The sequence below is a fragment of the Helobdella robusta genome, assembly GCF_000326865.2.
Source record: "Helobdella robusta unplaced genomic scaffold HELROscaffold_2, whole genome shotgun sequence".
NCBI lineage: Eukaryota > Metazoa > Annelida > Clitellata > Rhynchobdellida > Glossiphoniidae > Helobdella > Helobdella robusta.
The window spans coordinates 9396538-9413747 of record NW_008704083.1 but is presented as its reverse complement, the minus strand read 5'-3'; the positions used below and the strand labels follow the sequence as shown (position 1 = coordinate 9413747).

The 17210-nt window shown below is 33.6% G+C and overlaps 2 protein-coding genes across 2 annotated transcripts in view; one reads left to right on the top strand and one right to left on the bottom strand.

Moving 5' to 3' along the window:
* HELRODRAFT_155739 (hypothetical protein) overlaps positions 1-8589 on the top strand; it is a gene marked incomplete at both ends in the record, with an annotated part of 11701 nt that extends 3112 nt beyond the window's left edge. Inside the window, 21 exons of the mRNA XM_009017800.1 lie at positions 325-446; positions 578-654; positions 916-1009; positions 1191-1268; positions 1529-1639; positions 1813-1955; positions 2616-2617; positions 2784-3014; positions 3143-3264; positions 3481-3634; positions 4127-4184; positions 4871-5018; positions 5395-5481; positions 5814-5882; positions 5972-6052; positions 6429-6558; positions 6665-6837; positions 7170-7293; positions 7838-7842; positions 8175-8280; positions 8480-8589. Of these exons, the coding sequence (XP_009016048.1) occupies positions 325-446; positions 578-654; positions 916-1009; positions 1191-1268; positions 1529-1639; positions 1813-1955; positions 2616-2617; positions 2784-3014; positions 3143-3264; positions 3481-3634; positions 4127-4184; positions 4871-5018; positions 5395-5481; positions 5814-5882; positions 5972-6052; positions 6429-6558; positions 6665-6837; positions 7170-7293; positions 7838-7842; positions 8175-8280; positions 8480-8589 (2225 nt within the window). The remainder of the gene's footprint in view (positions 1-324; positions 447-577; positions 655-915; positions 1010-1190; positions 1269-1528; positions 1640-1812; positions 1956-2615; positions 2618-2783; positions 3015-3142; positions 3265-3480; positions 3635-4126; positions 4185-4870; positions 5019-5394; positions 5482-5813; positions 5883-5971; positions 6053-6428; positions 6559-6664; positions 6838-7169; positions 7294-7837; positions 7843-8174; positions 8281-8479) is intronic.
* Positions 8590-9594: 1005 nt separating this feature from the next.
* Positions 9595-16979, bottom strand: HELRODRAFT_188446 (hypothetical protein; the record flags this gene model as incomplete). The annotated part of the gene is made up of 8 exons (XM_009017799.1): positions 9595-10332; positions 10354-12708; positions 12968-13144; positions 13280-13717; positions 15634-15799; positions 16085-16171; positions 16720-16777; positions 16936-16979. The coding sequence occupies 7 exons, from the start codon at positions 16977-16979 to the stop codon at positions 12245-12247; spliced, it is 1434 nt and encodes a 477-aa protein (XP_009016047.1). The 3' UTR covers positions 9595-10332; positions 10354-12244.
* Positions 16980-17210: the final 231 nt, after the last annotated feature.

The following is a 17210-nucleotide window of genomic DNA, read 5'->3' as shown; positions in this document are numbered from 1 at the left end:
CAACAATCTTTATGATGTTCATTATATATTCCTTCATTTGCTTGTTTGTTGATCTAACTGCTTGTTTATTCACTCATTCAATCCGACGCGCGCGAGTTTTTCATTCATTTAATCGTCCATCCATTCGCTCATCTATCCATCTATCAATACGTTGCCACGCCCATAATTCATTCATTTATTCATTCATTCATTCATTCATTCATTCATTCATTCATTCATTCATTCATTCATTCATTCATTCACTTAATTCACTTCATTCACTTCATTCACTTCATACACTCCATTCACTCCATTCATTCATTCATCATACACTGACGCATGCAGTTACCAACTTCTCCTTCCGACGCTCGATAAAATCTCGCGTCCCCAAATTTCACCACAACGGATTTGCCATGAATGATGTTCATGTTTGCATCATGTGTCTCAGAGCCATCATGAACCATCAAGTTCGTCTGTCTGTCTGTTTCTGTGTCTGTTTATCTGTCTGAATTTGTTTGTCTGTGTTTGACTGTTTGTATGTGTATGCATGCATGTAGATATGTATGTAAGATGTTAAGTGTTTTATCGATTGATACAGTACGGCTTCAATTTGGTGTTTGGTCACGAGCAAGCCATTAATTCCATCGCCCTCAGTCTTAATCATAAAAGTTACAGGTTGGTAGGTCGGTCGGTCGGTTGGTTTGTTTTGATTGGTTGGCTGGTTGGCTGGTTGATCGGTTGTTTTGTTTGGCTGGTTGGTTGGCCGGGTGGCTAGCTGTTGATAGTGATAAAAATATTGATTACAATAATGACATTAATAACAACGATAGCGATGATGTTGACGTGAATGTAGTGGCATAAATGTTGTGTCGGTGGTGAGGACGATGGATGTGACGATGATGATAATGATTAAGATATTTAATTTCTGGCCACAAGAACAAAGACACTTGTGTTGGAGCTACTTGCAGCCGTGTGTCTCGTTAGTGGGGGCCATCAGATGATCCTAAGTGCCTTCGATAACTTCAAAACTGTTAGTAACTTTTACAGTGGTACGACGGTCGATTGACTAATTGGTAAATGGTTTATAGATTTATCGATTTGTTGGTTGATTGATTGCTTGATCAATCAAACAAACAATCATGAGTTGTCGGTAGGAAAATAAAGAACCGAAATTTTTATACTAAAAATTGTTGATGAAATAATTTTGACAGGTCTGTGGTGAGATACATAGATTCCAGACTCTCATGTACTACTTTCAACACTATGAAGAGTTTCACATTGATTTCATGGTTAACATTTGTTTGTTATATGTTTTTATGGTCAAGCAATTTTTTTTAATACGCGAATAAATTATGATTTTGTTAGTGTTTTTACATGAAAAAATTGTTCAATTTGGCAATTTTTTTTACAAATTATGCAAATTAGATATAGTTTTTTCTAATTCTCGAATAGTTAATGCTAAATAAGTTATTTTTTGTGCGCGCATATACATATACTCAGAAATACAACTTAAATATTTTTCTAAATATGAATAAATTATGCAAATCAGGTAGCCTGTATGCAGTTCATTAACATAATTGTGCACTCTGTGGAGAATATGAACTTTAGGGTGCATCTACAACACGAGTTCAGTCTGTTGGGTCTCGATGATTACTTGCAGGTTAGGGGCATGATTTGTTATTATTCATTCATTTATAAATTAACACTAACTTATACAGAATCCAAACTAAACACTAAAGTGCATAACTAGTAGGAAAAACACACACACACGCACAACACACACACAACACACACACATACCATGTACAAACTTACCCACACATACACACACAGAAACTACGTCACACGGAAAGTGAAAGACTGCCAATCCAGGTCAATGCCTACCTGGACAACACAATTGAGGTGCAGACTTTGTTAGATGAGTCCGATCTGAAGACCGTCGCCCTAGAGAGGGTGTCTGAACTGCAGGAAGAATTGTCGCATGTTAGAAATATTTGTGGTAGTCGTACTTTTTTATGGTTGGCCGTTGGTGATGTTTTTTGCTCTGACGAGTTTTTCCTGCTTTTTAGATAAAAATTCTGTTGTTTGTGGTTGAATAATGACAATTTGGGTACTGAATGGATATTGTTTTTACTTGTAAATGGTTAAATAATATTTAATTAATTAATGTTAATTATAATTATTACCTTTAATAACTAATTTTCAGACTTTGGATAAAATGCACGAGCAAGAAGACTATGCCTGTTGTAAAATAAGTATGGAGTCGTTGTTGTCGTTGTTGTTGTTGTTGAATTGATGTGGCGCTTGTTGCCTCTTCTGTTGCTGCTACTACTACTGTATTTGCTACTGCTGTGGTCGTTTTCTGCTTGTTGTTTTGTTATTATTAATGTTATTTTATCATTATTATTCAATTTAATGTGATCTAATCAAGATGAATTGAGCCAGAAGCTGGAAGAAGTCTGCGTTGAAAAAGATAACTTATTGGTATGTATGTAATTTAATTATTATGGCTTATTATTGTTTTTATTATTATTATTATTATTATAAAATTTATAATTTTTTATAAATAATTAATTATACTTCATTATAACTAGCATTGTTTATCATAATTTATGATAATTATTTGATCTATTTAGGAGTTTGTTGAGAAACAGAATGCCGAGATAACAGCTCTAAGGAGTGGGCACAGTGAGGATCATTATTCATCATCACCATCATTACCATCATCACCATCATCATGTCCATCATCATCATTACCTTCATCATCGTCACTCCAACCATAGAGACCAGTTCATCATCAGCAGCAGTACCAGGTGGTTTACCGACGTCATCATCGTCTCTTGCCTCAACGCCAACAACTCCAAAATCTTTCGTTCCACCCAAAAGTCCAACGGCATCAGCGTCATCATCATTTGCACCTCCACCGATGCCCCCTATGCCCCCACCTCTACCCCCATCTACGGTGCCCCTTCCTCCTCCTCTTGCACCCCCATTCGGGGCTCCTCCTCCTCCTCCACCTATGGGCTTGCCAGGAAGTGCTAGTACTTACCTCTGCTTATTTTTCATTTTGTGTTTAGTTTTTCAAAATTCATTCAACTATCGTCGATTCATCCGTTTGCATCGCCAATCAAACAATCACTCTCACGATCAACCGACCAACCAGTTACCATTAAGAAAGCCATCCAGCCGACCTACAGACTTCCAGTACTCAACTGGATCTCCATGAAACCCAACGAGGTCAAGGGCACCATGTTCAACGACCTTGACGATGAAAAACTATACAAGGTCATCATTATTTATCATTATTACAATACCTAAAATTTATAAATTTCATGTTACAACATTCGTATGTTGTATTCACTTCATCATTCATTACCGCATTCTTTATTCATTCATCATGGCCCTCGTCATCATTAACAGACACCACACACACGCACACACACGTACACACATACACACGCACACAAACGTACACGCACACACGCACGTACATACTCACAGGTCTTAGATTTCAAAGAATTTGAGGATCTATTCAAACTTGGAAACATGGCGCTCCTGGACGTGGACATGCCAGACACCGCGTCTGCAACCATCAAGCCGAAGAAGAAACAGGAAAAATTATCGCTACTCGAATCTAATCGATTGAGGAATGTCGGTGAGTGAGTGAGTGAGTGAGCGAATGAGTGAGTGAGTGAGTGAGTGAGTGAGTGAGTGAGTGAGTGAGTGAGCGAGCGAGTGAGTGAGTGGGCAAGTAAGAGTGTTGCAATGGCAATGATGTTGGCGGAAACGAATCGATAATGACGTTTTTGTTTATGACGATAGTGATGTTCAAAAAAATGATAAGATGTTGTTGTTGCTGTTGTTTTTATATTAATGATGATGGTATTGATGCTTCTGCTACTGCTGTTGTTGCTGTTGTTTTTGAGGATAAATAAATTCATTTGGCGATTAAAATGATTAGTATTGATGTGATGAGGATTTGTCGAAAGTAAAATAAGATTGATTGATTTAGTCATTCCTTCATTCATTCATTCATTCATTCATTCATTCATTCATTCATTCATTCATTCATTCATTCATTTATTCATTCATTCATTCATTCATTCATTCATTCATTCATTCATTCATTCATTCCACTAATTTTCAGCCATTACGAGAAGGAAGATAGAAATAAGGGATGACGAAATAGTAAAGGCAATCAACACGTAACTATATTATTATTATTATTATTATTTTATTATTATTGTAATATATTTATTTTTTCTAATTGTCAATGTTATTATTGTTGTTATGGTTATTGTTAATGAGGATAATAATAATAATAATAATAATAATAATATTAATAATATTAATAATAATATTAATAATAATAATAATATTTTTTATTATTTTTTTTATTATTATTATAATTTAATAATTCATGACTAATGTAATTTATGATTAATATAATTCCTTTGTCATGTTATCATTAATCATCATTAATTGTTGGGTAAATTAAACCTCAGTATAATTAATTATCTCTTTCATTAATTGATTGACTGATTAATTAATTCATTTATTTTTTTCATGCATTCATTCATTCATTTATCTATCTTTCGTTAATTCATCGTTGCATCCATCCATTCATTCATCTATCTATTTATTTTACATCCATTTTACGTCTATACATTAACTCATTCACCCATCTATCCATTCATTCATTCATTCTTTCAATCATTCATTCATTCATTTAGTTAGTCATTCATTTATTCATTCATTCGTTCGTTCGTTCATTCATTCATTCATTCATTCATTCATTCATTCATTTAGTCAGTCAATCAATCATTCATTCACTCATTTAATCATTTCGTGTCATCTCTTCATTCTTAAAACTGAAAAAAAACCCTCTCAGAATTGACCTTCAGAAGTTGACCTTGGAGAGGGTAGAAATTTTGATAAGAGTGATGCCGAACGAGCAGGAAACGAAACTGTTCAAGGAATACGAGAAGGACAAGAAACCCCTGGACATGCTGTCTGATGAGGATCGATTCATGATTTATGTTAGTTAGCATTTGGGTCGGGATTTGTCCTGGCGAGTGTACGATTAGGGAAATTAGGGATGTGTTAATTCGTCGCTAACTGTTATAGTTGGGTCTAGGGCGTGATTCGTCAAAATAAAGATGTGCTGCAGTTATAGTGTGGGGTTTAGCATGTGATTAGGAAAATAAGAGATGTGCCAATTTTTGTTAGCAGCTACTGTGTGGTGTGGTATGGTGCATGGCTATTTGGGATGAAGCAATTTTTCCATTTGTAACTGGTTAGGTAGGTATGTGTCGATATGTCACTGGCTGTTAGATTGGGGTTGTACATTATCATAATTATGCATAATTTTTAATTATGAATAAATTAATTTCCATATTTCAACAACAACAACAGTTAATGAAAGTTGAGAGGTTGCCTCAGAAGCTGATGATAATGAGTTTCATTGGAAACTTCTTTGATACGTTTCATATTTTACAACCGGTTCGTGTAAATTTGTTTTCTAATATATCCTTTTCTCCTTTTTACATTTTTTCATCTTCTCTCATTCACTTATTTTTATTTTCTTATTATGACGATGACGTCATGCTGATTGCAATTATGGCGAAGGTGATGATGACGACGAAGGCATTTTATAATGGCTACAACGACGGTTATGACGTTGAAGACGATCATTTGGACGATTGTGATAGTGATGTTGGGTGATGATGATGATAATGATGTTGGGCGATGATGATGATGTTTGGTGGTGGTGGTGATCGTGATAATGGTTGCGGTAGTTTTGATAGTGATGTCACATTTTTTTTCCATCGCAGCAACTCCACGCAATATGTGATGCGGCACTCTCCATCAAGGAATCTAAGAAATTGAGAAAATTATTTGAGGTCACTTTACATTTTTAATTTTATCATAGTTATTATTATATTATTATTATTATTTATTATTAATAAATTTTTTAAAAATTATTTCTTAGGTCATACTTGCCTTTGGCAATTATATGAATAGCTGCAAGCGAGGCGCTGTTTATGGTTTTCGATTGCAGAGTCTAGACATGGTTTGTATCTGTTTGTATCTGTTTGTATCCATTTGTATCCATTTGTATCCATTTGTATCTGTTTACATTTGCTTCTATTTGTATCTGTTTGTACGTGTTTGTGTCTGTTTATACTTGTTTGTGTCTGCGTTTGTATCTGTATCTTTGTATATTTGTTTCCATCTATTTCCATCTTTGTATTTGTTTGTTTATATGTTTGTATCCTTTGTATGTTGGTCATTTTGACTGTTTGTACCTTTTGTATGTCATTATCATCATTGTTATCATCATGTACATTATTATTGTCTTCGTCATCTTCATCATCATCCTTGTTATCGTCATCGTCGTCATCACCATCGCATACCAAATCATTGCTACGATGATGACTGATTAACAGCTGACAGATACAAAGTCGAATGATAAGAAGATAACTCTGCTTCATTTCATCGTGAAGAGTGTCAGGGAGAAGTTCCCCGACATACTGACGTTCGACTGTGAGATTAGGCACCTTGAGAAGGCAGCTCCAGGTTTGTTGCTGTGGTGTGGTGTGGTGGTAATGTATTGTTGTTGTGGTAATAATGAGTATAATTATGATGATGTTATGGTGATGGTAAGTTAAAATTATTTTCGAAGTATCCCTGGAAAACATTCTTTCTGACATTTCGGAGTTGGACAAGGGCATGGAGCTGACCAGACGTGAGTACGAGCACAGGAAAGATAGGGACGTTCCCATCATTTTAAAGGATTTCGTTAGCAATGCCGATGACAAGATTAAGAAACTGAAAATTGAGGCTAAACAGGCTCAGGTTGGTTGGCTGGCTGGTTGATGGGTTCGTCGGCTGGCTAGTTAGTCTCATGGTTCTTTGATTGGCTGGTTGGTTTTTGACTGCCCTGGTTAGCTGGATGATTGGTTAATTGATTGGATTAGGGGTGAATAAATTGGGTGAATGAATGGCGCGCTGATTTGAATCTTCAATTTTTAATTGGATAATTAACTAATTTATTTTTTATGTTTCTAAAAAGTGATGAATAATTGAATAGCTAAATGTATGAATGAATTGTTATTTATCTTTACTGAATGAATAAACGAGCGAACGAACGAAAGAACGAACGAACGAACTGACCCACCACATAACAGGACATATACAGCCAGGTCGTAGAATACTTCGGCGAAAATGTCAAGACTCTCTCTCCTAGTACATTCTTCAATCTCTTCCTGAGGTTCATCAAAGCGTTTAAGGTTGCCAGATTTTCATTCATTCGTTCTTTCATTTATTCGTTCATCCTTCCAGTCATTCATTCTGTTCATTCGTTTCTTCATTTAACCTTTCATTCAATCTTTCTTTCATTCAAACGTTCGTTCGACCGTTATTTCATTCTTTTCTCATTTGTTCTCTCGTTTATTTTTTCGTTTGTTTATTTTTTCATTAATTCACTCATTCATTCATTCACTCACTCAGTCAATCATTCAATAATAGGTCTAATCATTTCAAGGAATTTTTTTGTAAAATTACAAAAATAAATTAAATTAATAATATTTATCTTAAAGATAACCAACTATATAGATTTTATTAGCACACAATAAGCTATCTTGTTGTTAAGTTATATAGAGCTTAACAACCAGATAATTATTGTATGATCATTGGTTTGCTAATTTGAATTGCACACAATTGCTTTAGCTGATAGCGATTTTTCATTCTAAACTTTTATTTATTGAAGTTATTCATTCTAGAATTTAATTTTGAATATTTCTTTTCAAATTAAAATAAAAAATTAATGATGATATCGTCGCTTGTTACCAGCAAGCTGAAGTTGATCTGGAGAACATGATGAAACTGGAAGAGGCCCAGAAGACTATCAAGGCTTCGGTCAAGGAGAATAAAAGAGAGAATAAGAAACAACTTCAGGTTTTTTTTTGTTTTTTTTTTATGTTTTTATTGTTGTCTTTGAGGTTATTGACGTTTTACCATCAACAAACAACAACATTATAGACCAAGGAAAACAACAGCAACAACAACATCTACAAAATTACAACAGCATGAATACAGCAACAACGCCAACCAAATAACATCAAGACATCAATGCAACAACATCAATACAACCACAACAAACATCCGTGCAACCACAACAAACAACAATACAGGAAACAGTTGTTGGCGAGTTGAAGCAGAAGCAGCAGAGAATTAGAGAAAAGAAAGTTTTAAACAGGGATGAGATTGGCCATGGAACGCTAGAAGACATTCTTACAAGTAAGTTCGAGGTCCAATCAATCAATCATCATCATTGCCACTATCATCATTATCGTCGTTGTCGTCATCATCATCACCATCACAATCATCATAATTGCAATCATCCTTATCATCATCTTTACAGTCATCATCATCACACTTATCATCATCTTCACAATCTTCATCATCACAATCCTCATCATCATCATCTTCATCACAGATCTCAAGAGTGAACCTTACAGACGAGCGGACGCGGTGAGGAGAAGCATGAGAAAAAAGAGCGACCTGAAGCCGGTCGTCAACGCTGCTGCCACCGCTGTCGTCCTCTGATTATCATCACCATCATGATTTTTGTTGTTATTATTATTATTATTTGTGTTATTATTATTATTATTTGTAATTTTTTTCGCATTCAATAGCTCCGTACCAAAGTTATTCTTATACACTCTGACAAAAAGCTGCCGACATATTATTATTATTATTTTTATTATTATTATAATTATTTTATTATTATTATTAATGTGATTTTTTGTCTTTTCTACTCTGTGTACTTAATGTAATCATTTCCTTACCACCCTCTCATCACATCATCGTTATATTGTAGCCATGTAGAAAAGACGACACCAACATGATTGTTGATGACGACCATTATGACGTAGGCTATAGCGATGATGACGTAAGCGATGGTGATGATAATGATGGTGGTGGTGGTGGTGATGATGATGACGGCGACTGCGCTCGCGCTCTTTTCTATTTTCCATTCGATATTCTTGTCAGCTTTAAAGGGTTTTGTGTGTCTTGTGTGTGTTTGTGTATGTGTTTGTTTGTCTGTGTGTTTGTGCGTATGTGTGTCAGTCATTTGTATGCCTTATATATATATATGGACCAATTTGCATTACATTTTATATACAATATGCTGATTTTATTGAGATGTTTGATGAAACAAACAACGTGTAGATCTGTTTTATTACTAACTAATCTGTTAGTCCCTCTATGTATGCGTGTCTGTTTGTTTGTAAATATGTGTGCGTGGATATTGTTATTTCTTTTTTTTATATTCAATCTATTTATTTATTTAATATGTACGATGGTTTGTCTAACTAACTCCAGAAATATGGCCCTAAATGATTTTTTTTAATATTATTTTATTCATTTTCTTTTAATCTTTCTTTGTTGACAAATTTTTGCATTTATTCACATAACTGAAGATCAAATGTTTTTCTTTCTTTCTGTTTTTCTCTTTCTTTCTTTTTTTCTTTCTCTCCTACTTCTCACTTTCTCTTTCTTTCTTTTCTCTCTCTCTCTCTCTCTTTCATGTTATCTCTATCATTCTTCTTTTTCTCATTTTGTTCACAATCCTTCACCGCCTCTCTCTCTTTTCTCTCTCTCTCTTACTTTCTATCATTTCCTTCTATATATATATATATATATATATATATATATATAGATATATATATATATATAGGTTTAGAACGATAGAGAGATAGAGGTAGAGAAAGAGAGAGAGATTGCTTCACCTATATAGATAATATAATATTTGTATAATAAGTCATTCATCTTTGTATTGTAATGTTATTTTTGACAACCATTGTAATTATTTCACTTTTTTACATTCTACAACATACAAAATATATTTTCTGTATGCCATTTATTCTTAGGATGGTGATAACTAAATGATAATGATATATGCTTTATACATGGTGCCTTTAAAGTCCCATCTTATATGCTCTGATATTGCAACATGGTTTCTTATTGTAATATCTAGTATAGTGTCTTCATATAATATTGATATATAATTATGTATTTTTTTATGTATGTATGTGTGTGTGTGTGGTGCGTGCGTATGTACGTGTGTGTGTGCGTGTGTGTGTTTTTATTTATTTGAGCTGTACATCTTGATGCTTATATAAAATTTTGCTCGTGCTGGTGGTATGGTTTTTTTCTCTTTTCTTTTAATCTAAATAATTTCTCTTTTTTCATTCAATATTTACTTATTCTAGGCTTTATTTATTTATTGTATTTTATTATATATTGAAATATAAATATTATTACACCTATTCATTATTTATTTATTTTTTCATAGTTCTGAATTATTTTTACGTTGCAATTGTTCAATTGTTCAGCTGGTTTAATATTATTAAGTATTTATTTCTCTAGTCTCAAAACTTTTCTAGCGTACCAAAACACACACACGCACGCACGTATATACTACACGCATACACACAAACACACACACACGCACACACACACGAAGGCATACATACAGAATATTTGTATACAAATTGTCACCAAATTCACGCAACAAAATAACGTTTATATTTCTCTGTCCTCTACTTCTAATTTTTGAGTGAATGTTTTTTAAGTTACCCAATTTTAAACCAGAAAGAAAATTGAAATTTGGTAAATTTTTTCATCCAGCCAGCCTTTCCGCCCAGCCTAATAAATTATTTTTTTCACATATTACAGATCTATCCGGCTGACGTTCATTTGTCATCTGCTGCTTTTAAGTGCAATAACCGCCAAAACATCTCACACACACATAGAACGATTAGTATGTAACTTTGTAAGATGTGTAACGCTTACAACGTTAAAAATCATTTTTACGTAATCAAATATATATAGACGAAATATATTAATATATTTTTAATATGGGTAGTGAAACAATTTTAGATTTTTCTAATTTTTAAGTTTATATATATATATAACTATTTTTTTAAACATATATATATATATATAATTCTTTCCATTAACTTATTCAGGCATATGCACCATGTAGTAGTTGTCCTTTTGTATGCATATTTGTTCGAAGACTTCAATTTTCTTGGAGCTTTCTTATCTGTTATATATGTTTTTGTATGTATGTATGTATGTATATGTGTGTATTATATATACATATGTGTGTGTGTGTGTCTGTGTGTGCGTGTGTCTGTGTGTGTGTTATATATGCAATTATTGATGAAAATCACAGCATGTTCCGCGTTAGTTAGCCTCCAGTTAAATTTTTCGATTTTTCTAACAGTAGATCGTAAATCATTGTTAAGTTTCTTGAGTTCAAAACCAAAATTTTTATTTAGTTTTATTAAAATTTTAGTTTTAAACTCAAGAAACTTGACAATGATTTACGATCTACCGTTAGAAATGTCGAAAAATTAAACTGGAAGCTAACTAACGCGGAACATGCTTCATCAAAAACTGCATTTCTGACAGTCTTAATTCTATATATGTATTATATATATATATATAAATGTGTATAAATATATATATATATAAGCTGGTTTATGAGTAATATGGTTTATATATATATATATATATATATATATATATATATATATATATATATATATACACTACTATATTATATGATAATGTTATCGAAATAAAACTCTGGAATAAAATTTTGAGGTTAAAGATTTTATTCTTTCGAAAAATGTCAAATCAACCAAAAAAACAGTCCAAATCAGCTGTAGATTTATTTCGACTGGTGATAATAACTATGAAGATGGTGATGAAACATGTTAATGATGATAATAGCGATGATTGTGATGATAATTGAAGTGATAAGCAACGATTTTTATTGTCTATGTGGTTTATGTAGCCATTTATTTTCATCTTTAACGTTGATGACATTTCATACGTAATATATTATGACCTACGTATATAACGCATGCGTATAACCGTAATGGGAATTGTCACTATGATTTTATAAAAATGTTAGATCTTTTAAATATTAAAGTTTATTTACAGTTTTAGTCATCATTGACATTTTCGGTAGAAATTAAATGTATTAGGAATGTTCACCATTATTCAAAATGGTAAGGTGATTAGTGATAGATGGATAAGAACATAAATAAATTCCTGCAACATTCGATCGTTAAAAGTATGAAAGTATCTTGCAATCAAGTAATTTTGTTCAGTGTTTATCATTTGTATCTTCATGCATGCTATCTGACGTTTGATCGTAAAATTTTTTTACAGCAATATTTATTTAAAACATGTTTGTTTTAACATCTTCGTATTCTTCTTTCTTGGAAATTCCCAGGTCGTCATCAGGTGCCGGGGTGAAGTCGCCATTTTCCAAAGAAAATCCGTAATTTCGACCCATAGTAGCAAACACCTCGTTCCTGACTCCGGCATTGGCCAGGGACAATCCGGATATCGTATCCTTGCGCCTGGCCGTCGTACCGCCGTATTTTGACCTGTTTTCAACGTAACCCAATTCGTTCAAGTCTATTTTGACTTTCTCCGAGGGTCGTCTGTAGCGGAAGTACCAGAGAAGAACCAAGATGAGAACAATGATGACGACGATGGGGATGACGAAGAGGGCGTAGAGGTTGTTGTTGGGCGGTGGGGGGTCTGTGGTCGTTTTAAGGCACTGCAAGTTGCACATCGGGTCTGCCGTGCACGTGTAGCCGAGTGGACATATTATGTTGCCACCGCAGAAGCCGTTGTCTGTGTATTTGTAGATAATCGTGTGTGTGTGTGTGTGTGTGTGTGTGTGTGTGTGTGTGTGTGTGTGTGTGTGAGGTGTTTTTTATAATTAGAGAAGATTAGATAGAACTATTAAATTTTTTAGAAACATAAATGATCAGGTAGACAAACCAACACATTAATATCACAGAAACGAACAAACACTTCGATAATACACACACACCACACACACACGCACCTCGCACACACACGCACCTCGCACACGCACACACCCACACACCTGTCCAATTGCAGAACTTGAGAATCTGCTTTATATATACAGTTTCCTGGCCATCCTGCAGTTTCAGTGTGAACTGTTCCTGGGGGTTGTTCTTTCGTACGTTGTAGAAATAGTTGCTGGCTTTCACGTTCGACACGATAACATTCGCCAACACCTGGAACTTCACCACTGCTCTACCTATCGAGAAAATTGAATTTTATTACCGAATGTTAATGAAATATCGTACAAAATTATTGCTTCATAATATTATTTTAAAACAAAACTTTTGAAATACTCTAGAAAATTGTTTTATTCTCTAAAATATCTGCATACCTTCAGCATTGCTCAGGAGGGTGATGTTGGTGATCAAGAAAGGGGATATGTCAAAGAATGAGCATAATTGTTCTCCTATGGTGTGCTTCAAATTCTCGCTGGGAGCCAGGGATGTCCAAACTTTGAGGACCTCGCTGTAGAAGGTTTGGTAGATAATTTGGTAATTTATGGGCGGTTCTGAAACTGGAGGTAAAGTGGTCGATTGAGCGATTGGATGGTTTGAAAACGCTAAAGTTGGGGTTGGATTGTTCACAGAGAAAACTGTTATGCCAGAATCAAAAGGACTGTAGCCAAATGGAGTTGGTGTATCTGTCGCAGCATTTTGTTGTGCTAATTCATATGGCGTTGGTGTGATGACGACGATTACATACTCTTCTCGTTTTTGACGTGACGGTGCCTGTAGGTACCTTCCTTCAGAATTTATCCCTAGTATGGCAACTATAAAGTAAAAAGTTTTTATTTTTTTGTTTTAATGTCTGTTTTACTGTTACATTTTAAAATTATTTGAAAATAATAAAGGAAATTGAACATTTTTAGAGATTTACCTGAGCAGATCAAGAAAACCTGAAAAATAATATAAATAATCTTTTTTTATATTCTGTAATTTTTTCAGATATTAACAATTTTGTTTAAATTGATATTGGTAGGTGACAGCAATATTTAAGCATTTTAAACAAAGTGCAACAAGTTAGAAAACTCACAGAATAAAGAGAATTGAGAGTGATCATGGTTTAATTTCCAGAAATAACAATTATTCAGTTTTACTTTACAGAGTGTTGAGCATGATCAGCTATGTAGTAGTTCATTGAGATATCTTACGTGAATCTGCTGTTGCTATCAATTCGATGGATTTTTTAATTTACAACTCGCCCAAAAAAATTTACCAACGTGAAAGCAATTCAACGGTTAAAAATCTTATTAATTCAATCTTTTGAAGATCTGAAGCGGAGCAGATTGCAATAACTTATCGAAAATAAAATTAAATTCGAATAATTATGGCTACATATATGTTAAATTCATGCTATGAAACATCACGACGATTTCTGACTTAGTCATCTACGACAAGCATATCACCCAACTGTACAATGCATTTATATATATATATATGCACAAATATAAAAAATATGAGTGTGTGTGTGTTTGCATGTGTGTGTAAGCGTGTGTATGTGTGTGTGCATGAGTATATGTAAGAATCGAACAATGATATTGTCTCAACAATATTCTCTCAAATATTGAATTCCTCAACTACCTACCTAGCTTAACAATAGAAGTGTTGCCAGCGTAAAGTTTATCAATTATATATACGTTATACGTATACGAACACAAGCACAAACAAACACGCACACACACATATATATTAATATATATATATATATATATATATATATATATATATATATGAGCAGAGCATTCATTCATTACACGGTCGTGAGCTTTCGTTTATATTTTTACCACCCGAGTCATTGGATGGCTTATTGATAGAGTCAGAGATTATTGAGAACGGGCTATTATTAATCATAAAATTAAGATTCAATCAATCAATCATTCAATCAATCAATCAATCAATTAGTTTATAAAGCTCAATTTCCGCAATGTTCAACAGAGCTCTTCAATGAATTTTGCAAACAGATGAATATTGAGATCCGCTCTTAACTTCGTAAGTGAGAGAGAATTAGTCAGAGAAGGGGCTAGAGAGTTCCAGAGAAAAGGGCCAGAAAAAGCAAATACAAATTTCAAAAATTATTCTATATTTGATAGGTAGCCAGTGCAAGAGAACAAGATATGGAGATATATGAGAAAAGAAAGGGGCACGAGCAGCAGTGTTAAAAGAAGATAACAGTAATAATAACAATTATGGAAACTTCTTTTGTTTGAAAAAAAATCGACATTATCAACAGAAAGTGAAAAGAAAATCTATCCGTTAATAAGAAAAGAGAAAACTAATAATGATTTAATTTACGTCATTGTGAAGACCCATAAAATGTTTATTTAGCGTCTCCATACGATAGATTTATTGGTATATTACAACCACTACTACTAATACTAAATTATGTGAATTTATGTTAGTTCATGTAAACGTGCTTTCTAACAAAATAAGCTTCATTTAAATATTTTGTCAAAAAGAATATACATGGTGAGAGAAATACACATACGTTGTTTTCTCATTTAACAATTTGTATCCAGTAGTATATCACAAATTAATATTGATATTTCTTTAATTAACAGTGGCAATAATAAAATTATTAGAAATAATAAAATAATAATTTTTATCACTGTTTAATTATTTTATCCGGTCTTGAATAAACTTCCGAGAGATCGCAGCGATGTTGTTCTCGTGGGATTTTCATAATTACCGGGATGGTAGATGCCCCATTTAGGGACCGATACTTGTCCCTCTAAATTGTGTGGGACAGCCCTGTAACCACTTTTCCATGTTGACGTCACTTCCGCTAAGACCATTCTTCGATCAGGGTCAGTTCCCATGTAGTCTGCTTGCGAGATTATTCTTCTCTGAGTTGGCTTGGAGATTCCTGGAAGTTTTTATGGAGTGTGTGTGCGTGTGCGTGTTTGCAACTAAAAACACAATCTATCTAAATGAAAAACACTAAATTTTAAAAACAATCTTTCCTACTAACTAACTATCTAACCAACCAACCAGCTAACCAACCAACCAACCAACCAACCAACCAACCAACCAACCAACCAACCAACCAAACAAACCAACCAACCAGCCAACCAACTAACTTACTAACCTTCTCTGTGCCAAAGTGACCACTGCCTGTTGTTGTCCACGATATTGGTCACCCTCCTCGTGAACCAATCAGGCTCAGTGGCCTGCTTGCTTCTCGAATGCATGAAGGGGTAATCTCCGCTCCACTTCGCTAATCCACCCTATTTTTGTTATTTACATTATTATACTGTAATTATTAATTACCATTTGGAATTATTTCATTTTTCCTGAAAGGAACTTATAATTTTTCAAAAATCGTCAATGAAAATAAGGGAAATTTTTTTTTAAAACTTCGCCTTGTTATACAAAATGTAGTAACGAACTATGCTGTTTTAATCATTTTGTTTTTGTTTTTTTTTTTGGCAAGATGATGAAATGGTGAAAAGTGCCAGTCTGCATGGACTAGTAGGTTAGGATGCTTATAATGCGCAATGTGTGTGTGTGTCCGTGTGTGTAACACGCAATGTGTTTGATGCGTTCATCCATGCGTATAACCATTGCTGTGTGTGCTATTGTTCGTACTGCTAAGAATTAAAAAAGAAAAAATGTACAGAAAAGATGGAAAAAACTATTCTAAAGCGTTGTTAATGAAGATAAAAAAAACTATTTAATGAGAAATAAGCAACCGATCTATCTATAACATGAAATGTGCATTCGCATGGTTGAAATTTTAAAAGAAAAAATTAATTATTATAAAATGATATCTGACCAGTTTAAAGTCAGCGTGACTGTTCACCATTGGGTTCATCATATCCAAGTTTGGCTGCCTTGATATGATAATAAATAAATGATCTTCCGTACCAAACATATCAAAAATATACGGATAAATACGTTATCTTAGTTAAATTAATTGCTTAATTAAATAAAAAGCTGATTAATTAATTAATTAATTAATAATTGAGTGATAACTCACTACTAAACTAACCACAGGTGAGGCATTTGATAGAGAGGAGGTTCTCTATGCCTCATGTGTGTTGGTGTCGGATCCACTGAAGTTATACAACAACGAGACATTTACTTATTTGGTATATTATAACAACCAAATTTTGGTATAAATTCAATATCAGTAGAGGTAACTTGACGTTTATGGTTGAATGAATTGCATAGAATAACTGTATTACAGTTACATATGGTTGGTATGGTTACCGACCATATGCTCTGGATCTTTAACCGTACATATTAGTACATAGTTTTATTCTA